This window comes from Molothrus ater, chromosome 7, assembly GCF_012460135.2.
Source record: "Molothrus ater isolate BHLD 08-10-18 breed brown headed cowbird chromosome 7, BPBGC_Mater_1.1, whole genome shotgun sequence".
In the NCBI taxonomy this organism is placed as follows: domain Eukaryota; kingdom Metazoa; phylum Chordata; class Aves; order Passeriformes; family Icteridae; genus Molothrus; species Molothrus ater.
The window spans coordinates 33,427,240-33,439,746 of NC_050484.2; the positions used below are offsets into that span (position 1 = coordinate 33,427,240).

A 12,507-nucleotide genomic window follows, 5' to 3' on the forward strand; every position below is an offset into this window, starting at 1 on the left:
TTATATTTATGAAGAATCTGGCTCAGTACTTTTAGTTGGAGAGAGAAGTGATTGGTAGTGAGAACATCCATAGGGCCATAGAACTCAATTATGATTATTAATAGAGACAAAAAATAAAGCAAGAAACAAACACCTGGACAGAGATTGAAGAAGTCATATATTTCAAAAATGGAAGAGAACAGTCTACAATTTAATTCTACAATTAATTACTCCAAAATAACATTCCCAGCTAAATTGTGTATCCTTGGGAGGCTTCATTTATAAAATCCTAATCTAAGTAAGATTTCATGGCTGCAAGGTGAAACACTTCAAGTTTTAGAGACTCTCCTGGTGGGGAAGTGTGGAGAGAGAGCAGCTCACACAACTGAGCTGTAACTCCAGAACTCCTCCAGTCCAGCTGAGCTGTGGGAAATAGTAAAGGGAAGATGATGCTTAAAGCAAACATTGTTTGAAGCAGGCAGACCTGAACTTTCAGTGATTGGCTAGAACAATTGTCTGTAAGATCTGGCAATAGTATATTGGCTAGAAGTTTTTTAAAATACTCTGTAACAACAACAAAAAAAATCTTTGACTGCTGGCAGTATGTGAGCTGTTACCATCTTCCAATTGTCTCAGTGATGTAACGAGGCTGATCTACAACAAAGCTCAACGAACATATCCCAACAGTCCCACCCTATTCGTGAAAAACCCCAGCACACTGATCCTTCTGTGACTTCAGGGGAGCTGCTGCAGGGGCACAGGAGCATTAGAGAGTCAGGAGGGAGGTCCTGATTCTCATTTTAGGGACACTCTTTCCTATTCCCTGCCCCAAAAGCCCACGCTTGTCCCTGACCAACGCCTTTGAAGAAGGATGAGGAAGCAACGTTTCTGTGCTGGCTGTCCACCAGCTCCCTGGCCCTGAGAGCCAGCAGGGAACCATGGAGCACCTGGATGTTGATGGTATTTCTGGTTTACCTGTGCAGCTTCTCCCGTCAGCGCTTGTTTCGTATCCATCCCTGCAGTAGCAGCGGGTGCCGTTCCTGGTGATGGCACATCTGTGCTGGCAATTCATCTGCTGGCACTTGGGGAGCAGCTCTGGGAATGGCAACAGAGCAAGATGTTACTAAATGTTTGTGTTATTCCTAAATCACAAACTTTTAGAAACACTGAACTACATTTCAGTGCATGTCTCAGGAAGGAAACACCACGACCATTTACGTTAGCTGGGAATACATCACACACACACACACCCTGTAAAGAACTTGCTATGACAACTCTATGTCAGCAAGTTAAACACTGGAAATCAGCATTTATGTCTATCAAGAGTTGCTCAAAAGTTTATAATTGAGGTGTACTGTTGCTCTGCTTAAACATCCATTTTATGCATGTTAGCCATAACTATTGTTGGGAAAAAAAATAAACCAAGGCAAAAACAATCCTGAAATATTATATTATATCCTGAAATATATATTATAATAGTTATTAAAAAAAATTAAAAATTTTTCAACACCTATGTCTTTATTATTCCTCATACCAATTGATTTTCTAACTTTTAAAAGCTTGCTTTGATTTAATGATGTGCACACACAACCTTCACACCAGACAATGGAGATACATTCAGCCTCAATAATTTAACGTTGGATGTGTAATACTGGATAAACCCATGGAGATTATATATGTCATTACTGCAGACATCCTTCATAGAATCTGCTTAAATACACACCATCAGCACAATGCATGATGCAAACAAACTGTAGAAATCTTGTAGAAATACAGACTGCAATGTTTTCCAGAATGAAACAGCACAAAACCAAACAAAAACCACTCCAACCCTTCCCAGCTCAAGCTGTCATGTTTCAATAATTTTGCTGATCAAAAAAACCCCACTATTTTAATGAACAACACTTTTTTCCCCCTCCAGGAAAAGGAAAAAAAAAAGATTGAGAAACCCAGCTTAAAGAGGTGCTCTGAGGGTATTTTTCAAAACTATTCAGATGAGTCAGAAAGTAACCTGCAAATGGACAGAGAAATTTCTGCTACAGGGCTGGCTTTAAGTAACTGGGTATGACCTAAGGAAAATGAGAAATCTGTATCCTAATATGGGAACAGTTTTAATCCATCTGATCATTATTCATGGAGTTCTACTTGGAAGTAGAATGAACTTGAATATGAAGAAGAGTCTCTATCAGCATCTGAGCCCTGGAGCTTCCATTCTGGAGCGACTGCCGCTGTCAAAATTAAGCTGAAATTTTGGGAGAAAAGCGGATGTGGCTGGCACACAAAGTTACTACTTATTCTAATGCAACTACTTTAAAAAGAAAGTGGTTTCACACAATTTTCTCAGGGCATTCCCTAGAACTCTTTGCCACACAATCTACAGACTGCCCAGAGGTCCATAAACCACGCACTCTGTAAATCTGCCCATTTTCCCAGTGGTTTCTGGTATATTTCTCTGCCTTTTGGGCCCCTGTGCATAGGAAGATAATGCATTTTGTGGCTGTGGCTGGCCTTGTTGTTTTCCTGTCCCTAGTCCAGTCCTTAAAATCTGCTACACATTTCCAAGAGCAAGTCCCAAATAAAGGGTAAACTGGAGAACTTCCCTAAAATGGTTCTGCAGGCTGAGATGTAGAGCTGTTGAGTTAATACATCTATCTGAACAAAATCACCACATACATCTCATTTTCTGAGCAAACATGGATCAACCATCTTTTACCACCTATAATTTTCTCCCTCCAATATTTGGCTGATGCTCCACAGCCAGGAGCTCCTACTGGATGAGAACTGTTTGACTCACAAACAGGGAGTCTTGGTTTGTTTGCACTCTTTCCTTAATGGGTGCAGACAGGCAGCAGCTTGAACCAGAACAGAGCTGCACACAGCCAGGAAAGCTGGAGAACAGTGACAATAAATTGGCAAGTGAGGCCCATTTGGGGAAAATTAAAAACAAAATTAAAAAAAAAAAAAACAACCAAAACAACCCCAAGCAACAACAACAAAAGTCTATCTGCTCATTTTTTTCCACAAAAAAATGGCTGTATTTCATTAATTTTAGGTTATTCCAGTATCATATGAGTGGCTTTTAGCACTAAAATAGTTGCATTTTCCTTACAAAACCATTAAAGAACCACTGTTAGCTGCCATCTGTTTCTGACTTCAGACTGACATTTTCCCCTTCTCCCCTAAATTATACATCAGATCATTTCAAATACATTTTGGGTTTTTTATTGTGACAGACACTTTTTGGCCCCAGAAATTTTTGCTCTGTTGCTGATCTGCTAACCCCGCTGAGGGAACCCATAAGTGAAAAAGCAAAAAACACAATAACAAAGTAGAATAGATTAATAGAATATAACAAAACAGAATAGATTAGGAAAGAATATTTCATTTGAAAGGGACCTACAATGATCATTTAGTCCAACTGCCTGAGCCCTTCAGGACTGACCAAGAGTTAGGGCATGCTATTAATGCCTCTACCTGATGCCTCTAATAAATAAAACATTAAACACTAAAATAGCAAATGTATTTTCTACTTTACTAGCTAGTTTGTAACAGCTGTAATAGTGATCCTGAAAACCTTTGGAAGAAAACAGAGTTTGACTGCCTCTGGCAATGTTTGAAATATTGAAGGACAAGCTATGGAAGACAGTGTATACATTTAAGGCTTGGTTAGATTTGTAACAGGTTTCTTGGGAAGTGAGGAGGCAAAGAAAAATCATGAAGCAGAACACTGATATTTTTAATGCTCCAGCTAGGACATTTAAAGAGATAAAAGCCAGGGACTGTCATTTCTTGTCTCTTCTAAGATTCTGCACCCACTTTGATCTTCCTTTCTCAGCCAGAACTGGTTTACAAAGTACACAGGCAGTGAAGAATGAGCATCACTGAGCCTTCCACTTTCATCACAGCTACAGAAACCTCTGCATTTGTCAAAGCCTGGTATTTCGGCTGCAAGATTTAAAGGAAGGAGCTGCACTGAAGGAAACAACAGGAGAGAGCTTTACAGCTCTCTGGCAGAGCCACAGTTCAAGACAAGGAGCTGCAGAGCAAGCCCTGAGATTTGCAGAAATACGGGGGAGCAGAAGCAGCTGTGAGCGCCTTTAGGATGATCTACTTTCCCCAAACCCAGGGAGTAGTGATTTAGGTCACTTTGTTCAGTATTTTCTTTCTTCCACAGGAGACATGAAGGGCAGCATTTTTTACTTCCCTACATCTCCATGAACTCTCTGAAGTTGTGAGCCAGGTCTGCCACAAAAGCCACCCATGCCAATCTTAGGCTTTCCGCCTTTCATGCTGCTCTAACTCCCAGGCATCTGGTCCCACAGGAGAGCAGTCAATCAGGCAAAGATGCTGCTGATCTCACCTCCCCTAAAGTGATACACCTTTGACAATGACTCAGAGGAGCTGTAAGCTTCCTGGACAAACTGCTCCCACAGGCATTCACCATAATAAAATCCTGCCTTCATTTATTCCTTCTGTGTTCAATGAAACACACTGCTTATCACAGTTCATTCAAGATGAATGATATAAGGAACTAACTTCCCCTGAATGGCTTTTTAATGAAAGGTTTAAGCAATTGATCTGACTATCCTTTTTGTCAGTTCCTCCCGAGCTGACATGAGGTTCACAAAGGGTTCACACCAGGTTCTCATGCTCAGATGTTTTGGCTGTTTCTACAAAGTGAAAAAGAAGCTCAGCGTGGAGCTTCTTAATACTGAATTTATTTGTTTATTTGGTGGCTATTGGGGACTGTGGAAAAAAAAAAAAAAACAAAAAAACACCAAAAAAAAAAAAAACCCACAGATTTACCAATGTACCTGTTTGTCACAGTTGAGACAGCCACAAAACACAGGGAATCACCAAATAACTATGCTAGAAGTCCTCACCCCATACAGAGTAACACCACAACTCACCAGAAGGCTTAGGCTTCAAGCATCTACTCTTCTTGTTCTTTAGCCCAACCTTTTACACCCTCATGGTTACTGCATTGCACCTGTGTGCCCTCTGTTCCCTTTGGTGCTTGGTCAGCACACCTCACCTCATTACCTTCAATGCTGCTCGCCTGCTTCTCACAGCTGTACCCACTGGGGATGAGGCTGGGCCAGCCCCACTCCCAGTTACCACAAACTGTGTGCCTACACCTGTTAGCTTTGTCTTTCCAGACAGGGAAAACAACCAAGGCCAGGTTGGATGGGGCCCTGAGCAGCCTCACCAGGTGGGGTGAGGACTGGGTGCTGTGGGATGCAATTAGATGCTCTGTAAGGTCTCTTCCAACCCAAACATTTCTGTGATTCTGTATGATCTTATGAAAGCAGACTTGAGGCACACACAGAGAAAAGTGTACTTAGGTGCCATTATTCCTGAACCTCCTGCATGATAATAAAGTCTTCTGGCTGCAATGGGTTCCCAGTTATGTAATATGAAAATCCTGTCCTGTTCTTTTTGTAATGACAATATATACTGGAGAGTACTGACAATATTTCAGTACTCTGTGAATTAAAATTTACTGACTCTGTAATGTGGATAAACATCAAAAATACAGAGCTGGTGCATATAAAAGAAACTGGCTGAAGTTTACATGCTGAAAGTGCCAGACAATACACCAAGGGGATAAAAGCAAGAGCTTCTGTTGTCAGTTCAGGACTTCCCAATTTGAAACAACAAAGGATCCTTGTCACATAGTTCACCAGAGAGTGACCAGGAGCTACCAGTGCAATGCTGCCTGGGAAAAAGGGAAATGCATCACTGAGAGCACTGGGAGAAATGTTTCCCATAGAAAAGTGTTGATGTCAAGGCCCAGGATGCTCCTGAGTGCTTCCCTTCCAGGAGGCAGCTGCTGGCAGCTGTGCACACCCCAATGGGTACAAGGAAAATAAACTCAGCTTTAAGCAGAATCACAGCCTGAGGGATTAGCAGGGGAATGGAGAGCTGCAATCTGATGGGGAGACTGTAAATTTTCATCTTGATTGGTGCCAGGGGATGAAAATGAAGAGGAATTAGGACTGCTGTCTATGAATATATCAGAGGATCAACAGCAGGGAAAGAGACAATTTAAACTAAAGGGCTATTGGCAGAAGTACAAATGAGTATAAATTGCCCATTAATAAATTCTGGCTGAAAATGAGAAGGTTCTTAGCTATTAACATAATCAGGTTCTGGAACTCCTCTTTGAGTGGGAAGAGCAGGGACAGAAAATAAGTGCTTGCTTTTGACATGGATCATGATAGACCAAGGAAAACCAGCATATGGAAAGGGCCCTGAAATACCAGAAACCATTTATGTGACCCAGGAGGTTCCTTCACTCTGTTCCTCAAGCAACATACTACCTGATGCTAAACCACAAGTTTTCATGATGGAACTAAGATATTTTTTTTTTCCTTGTGTCTGAAATATACCCAAAGGAAAACTTACAGGAGCTTGTTACTCAACTATTCTTCTAATTGAACTCTGTGCAATGTCTTTTTTTTTTTCTTGAATATTAGTATTCTTTTTGGCATCTTTATGTTTCATAAATTTACTTGATTTTATCTCTGTTTTATTCAGTTTTTGTGATTCAATATTCATACACTGATGTCTAGACTATTCTTATCACACACATGCCATAACCCTTATTTTTCTTTTCTGGCTTATGCTTTGAGTTTTTTAAGAACAACCCTTTCACAAATTAGATTTTGTTGCAATCTACTGTAAGTTTTTTGTTTGTTTGTTATTGTTGATGCTAGAGAGACAATATAAAGCTCCATGGATTGCTTCTCTGGCAGAAAAGGGTGGCTTGATTGATAGAGTTCAACTGCTGGACTGAAATAATGCAGCATGTTTTTATCTTACATTTGTTGGGTCATGTTATTAGTTTTTAATATCTTACCACAAAAGCAAAAAGGACAGAACTGTAATGAACTTTGTCAGACACCTCAGCCCATAACTCTGCTATGGTAGATGCAGCATAGAAAAAGAGACATGGAAATCAGAGATCATGACCTTACAGCCCTGCTGTGAGTGAACTCTGTCAAATTCAGCAGAAAAGCACAAGGAGTCAAATTTAAAAATGTTGGGGTTTATTTGCTCCTAAGGAAAAAAACCCAAAAAACATCAATTTAGAAAAATAAACTGGGCTCTGTTAAAGACTCAGCCATTTACAGCTGAAGTCTGTAGCCAGCCCAGCTGCCCTGCCCCAGGATGCATCAGGCAGTGCAGGATTTCTGTACAACTCACAGACAGGGTAGTCAGGTCCCAGAATGACAAGTTAAAACTCTGCATCCTGAGCTCTGACAGCAAGCCAAAGCAAACTCTAAGTCCTGGGTATAACCACAAGCCTTTTCCTTCACACTGCTGGGATGTCTAAGTTAGGACTGCTGATAGGTAATTCCATGAGGTCAAACTCCTGAGGGCAGAATCTCTTCATAAGGCTGAAGTGTTACAATAATAATTTTAAGACAGAGGGAGAAAAATGATGCTTGAGGATGGTGCTTTGTCCTGGGTACCAGGCTGCTCCTAAATTTTCCATAATTTTTTTACTGGATAAAATGTATTAACAGATTGCTGTATTTCCACCCTTTTTCATTACTATCATCATCAGGCAAGCAAGCCTTTTTCCCAGCAGTATTGATTCAACCTGAGAACACATCGTGCAGCAGCTGGTGCATCCTGTGGAGGAAAGGATGATGGGCTGTGATGTGTGAACACCCCTGAGGCTCAGGAAACACCTGGGAAGTCCTGGCTGTCCCTTCCTAAACCACTGCTGTGAGGACAGTGCTGTCACATAAAGGCTGAGCACCTCATTTTGTCACGTTAGTTAGAATTTATTTGTAAAAATGGCCTTAATGCGCTGTGTCAGAGCTCAGCCCCATCAGCAGGAGAACCTTGGCCTGCAGCAAGAAGTGATGCAGGAAGTTTTACTGGGAAAAGAGCAGCTGATGGTGGCACATGGATTGTGCTTCACAATTTCACCTGATGTATCTCAACCCTCTATCGTATCTTTCCCCACATCACTGTCTATGTGTTGGCAATCAGTCGCTGAACAACTTAATTTGTTAGTTTAAATAGACATTACAGCATGTTTGTCTGCTTTATGATTACAGGAAAATTACATATCTTGTTTAATCTGCCTGTCAGTCTGCACACAACCAGAAGTGTCTCACTGTGATTATTGTTCAGTGAAAATGGGCACGTCTTGCTGAGTAAGTTCAGGCTGCTTCTGAGTAACAAGATATTTCTTACAAAAGACAGATTTTTTTTTCCCTCTTTTTTTTTTCCCTGCAGTCATTTCAAACACATCAGAGAGAAGAAGGAATGTTGCAGAAAAAAAAAAAAAAACAAAGGAAAAAAAAACCAAAACCCAACCAACCAAAAAAAAAAAAAAACCAAAAAACCAAACCAAACAATAAAAAAAACAACAACCAAAAAAACTAAAAACCAACCAAATAAAAAGCCATTAAAAATATGTTTCCATAACATTCAGCAGTTCTTTTCAGAGTATAACTATCTTAAAAATATCACTGAACAGTATCTCCCTACCCAGTCCATGGATAAATTCATTTTTCAAGGATGTACTATTGAAATTTCTGCCTGCCTAAATCTTGACCTACAATATTTGGCTCAGCTTCAAAACAATTTGTTTTATGTGGTGTTCTTCAACCATAGCATCACACAACACTTTAAAAGATGAGATCAGCAGGTAAGGGGCATGTAGAGAAATATTGGCTTCACCCATGGAAATGGCTCATTATCCTGACCTTTTGCTGTTTTAGTTATACCTTGGCTGCCATACACAAGCATAAGCTAAAGAAAAGTTCACCTGGGAAAAAACAAACTGGGTAAATGATTTCATGGCTGAAGAGAGTAATTTATCTGTTTTTTAACCTGGACATGAGATATATAAATTCAAAGGAATAGCTATGAGAAGAATACACATTTATTTAAGTTTATATAAACCCATTTATAGTTATAGGCATATTCAATGCCATTCAATATACCAATTTTCATAGCACTGAGTACATGTTCATGAGGTACAGGTAATAACCTTTATGGGTGTCTAATGAGATATGAAGCCTGACAATACTGCACACGTGAAAAGGCCAGAGATGAAAGCAGGGAGTGATAAAGTCTGAGAATGGCAGAATGGAAAAAACTACAGAGAGGTCCAGAAGTCAGCAGGAGCAGATCACCTGGGCTTTTTAGTGGTCCGGACTCAGTAGTATAAAATGCATTTCCAGAATGAGCTCACAATTTCTCAGCCTTGTAAGCAAATCTCAGTTGAGTGCGTGAGGAATGCTTGGACACCAGAGCAGCAAATTGCTGGCAGGAGCAGAGCAGGCTCTGCTGGGAAAAACGCTCAGGAACATTTTGTGGCAGTAAAGGATGCTCAGAAAGCTCTCAGGGGGAGCTCTGGAAATCTAAGTAACGTTGGAGTCCCTGATTGTCTCTCCTGTCCCCTCACCTAGGCACACAGTTCCACCCAGCTCATCTGGTCACTGGATGACAAGGACTTCTAAGTGGAAAAAGTGTGGCTTCCTGTGGTTTTAGATATGTTTTTCAGCTTTATTTATATATGGGAAGCCAGCTCACAGTACAGCATCATCAATGCTCAGTGCCCCTCTTAAAACAGTCTCTGAACCATCTCACTCCCTCATGAGCTCACCCAAAACCCACGGTGTGTTTTCATACCTGGATTTCTGGGCACGGCCCAGTCCAATGGCCCACAAAAATCAGCTGAAAATCTCTATAATGTGCCTCAAGTGAATACACCCCAGCATGGCAATGCCCTGTTCCCTACATGAGGCACACCAAGATGTCTCAGTCCTCCTCTGGAGCAATAATTTCTAGAGATAAATAACAAGTTGAGACTCTCTTTGTTGTGTTGCCTCATCTAATGCTATAGATATAACAGTGCAACAGAGCTGGGAAGGGTGTGGAACTTTTAAAATATTGCAGAGAGGCCAAAAAAATATTATTTTTCTTTTACTGATACTTGAGGGGGAAGGAGGTGAAGAAAAAGGGAAAACAAAAAAAAAAAAAAGCTGGCAACTTTGTTTACTTTGCTCGGTTTGTAGTTATGTGGAAAACCATAATTAAATCATTCTGAAATCACAAAAGACACCTGTAATAGCTTTTCCCAATGCCCAATTTCATGCCTCTTCATGGAAGTAGTACCTCAGAAATTGCTTCTCTTCGTGAACACAACTACACTTGACAGATAAAATCCTCAAAAAATTGCCAAGCAGAAACCTCAGGCTCATGAGGCAGAGCCTTTCTGGAAACTCAGCCAAGGACTTGGAATCAATTGCAAAAATAGCAGCAGGTTCCAGAGAACCAAACATGAGATTCAGTAAGTGAACATTGTGTATGTGCAAACTAAACCCCGTGAAGGATAACAGAAAGGACTTTAGGTTAGAAGCAAAATTAAAAACTGGTAGCAAGGAAAAATTATGCTAGAGAAATAAAATCCTTATTTAATTATTGACTGTTTTTATCCCAAGGAGACAGACATATGTACTCCTGGACCCTGGCAGGGACTACAATAAGTGACACACTCCCTCACAAGCAGATGTTCAGTCACCTAAGGAAGCTGAACATTTAAATTTCTCCCTGCAGCAAGCAGGGTGGGACTCAAGTTGACTTTTGGAGCGTGTTTGTCCCAAATGGAAGTGAACAATTCATGACAAATTTTGCTTTAGGTTGTATATTGCTGCTGGTGCCTGGAAGCACTCACAGTTGCCAGTTTTCAAGGCTGGCAGTGTTTTCCTGGGCATTTCTCACCCATGGGTGTCACCCATGTGTCAGGGTGCACAAGTGCAGGTGTCCAGAGAGCCGGGAAATGGGAGCCATCAAATCCCAAAGCCTAGGAAGTCACTGTGACTCAAACCTGCTGTCCCAGTGCTTGGGAGAACACACACAGTTCCATCTTTGGTGATTTGATGTCATCTCACCTGGCACCCAGCTGGGATTGCTCAGCAAGAACTTTTCTGGAAGCACCAAAGTTGGAGCACCAGCTGCAAACACAATCAGCAACTGTGGCAACATTTGCTGCCGTTTCCTCATGATCCATCTCCCCTTGCTGCATTTCTTATATTTTAGCCAGCTAATGAGCCCTTGGCAATGTGTGACTGATTCAGTGGCACTGAGTTTGAAGGCCAAGAGTTGCTTTTCATTCATTTCTTCCTTCAGCTGCAAGTCAGAGCTTCCTTATTGCCCATGCATGGTATTGCCATAACCACACATAATATATGCAGGAAACCTTAATTTTACTGAATATTTTACATAGGATAACATCATTCTGTATTTTTTTTCATTGTAGGTTCTCCAGCTGTTGTTTCAGGATTTTATTTTTTTTTTCTTTGCAAAGCATTTCAGGTCTCTAGAGCCCAAAATAAAACCCCTTCCTTTTCCCATCCTATAAATCAAAGAACTGGTGAACAGAAAACTCCAGTGATGAATCATTTCAGCCACCTGTAGCTTTTATGATCAAGTACAGTTATATTTTTATGTAGCTGCATGCACCTTTACATGTAAAGGAAAAGAAAAAAATGCAGTTTTCACAGGAGATGTCATTTACACATTTTATTAGTGGCCATAATGTAAATAAATGCAATCCCTGTAACCTGCCCCTTGCTTCATTCTTGGGCCACAAGCAGAAAAGGCTGAGAAAAAAGTTAATAAAACATGATGGTTCTCATTGCCAATTTCAGGATTCCAGAGCCTGAGATTATGGGAGGCACAGCTGCAAAGGATAACACTGAAAATGAGACTCAGGTGATGTGCTTTGGAGGCTGAAGGGCACCACAAAGATCAGCCCTATTTCCACCTCCTGAGAATAAACACGGAATTGCCAAGGTATTTACACCAGGGCTACATGTGTTACTTTATTTAGTTATTTGTTTACTGACTTTTAATAAGAGCCATTAAATACCTGAATATCAGAATGATCTGTAAAGAAAAAATCTGAATAGATGATTACTGTGGGGGAAAAAAAAAACAAAAAAAAAAAAACAACAAAACTCAAAAAACAGTTAAAGAGGGAATGAGTTTGAATGGTTTCAGGACAATTAAATTCTTCCTGAAGAAAAAGAAATTAAATTGAGAGAGCATTTCTAGCAAGAGCAAGATTTAAATATGTACACTTCACCTTCACTTTTTCTAACAACCAAAATATAATAACTCTACTCAAATTTAGAAAAAAAGTCTTGCTTTATTCAGAAAAGTCTATTAGCATTTTTTTTTTTTGCCCTGTTTGGACATGTCTTTTTGATATCTCCCAAGCTTTCTATTTTGCTCCATTCTCCTCATTGTCCCTCCCTCCACTGCACTACCAAATACTCTCCATTCTGAACACATTCAATTATTCTCCAAAAAGCAGCATTTTCTACTTCTCTCAAACTTCTTCACTGCTCTCAGTCCAGCATACAGAATAAAGGACAGCAGAAACAAAAGGCTTTTCTTTCAACTGCCTCTAAAAGACAGGGGCATATCTAACTAAAAGAAAAATACACAATACTTGCATAACTGTGAAAAACAATTCCACTACCACATTTAAAA

The 12,507-nt window shown here is 40.3% G+C and overlaps 1 protein-coding gene across 1 annotated transcript in view; it reads right to left on the reverse strand.

Moving 5' to 3' along the window:
• The window catches only part of LRP1B (LDL receptor related protein 1B), a 632,190-nt gene that overhangs the window by 294,843 nt on the left and 324,840 nt on the right, over positions 1-12,507 (reverse strand). The window contains exon 4 of the mRNA XM_036387231.1: positions 955-1,074. Coding sequence (XP_036243124.1) covers positions 955-1,074 — 120 coding nt within the window. The remainder of the gene's footprint in view (positions 1-954; positions 1,075-12,507) is intronic.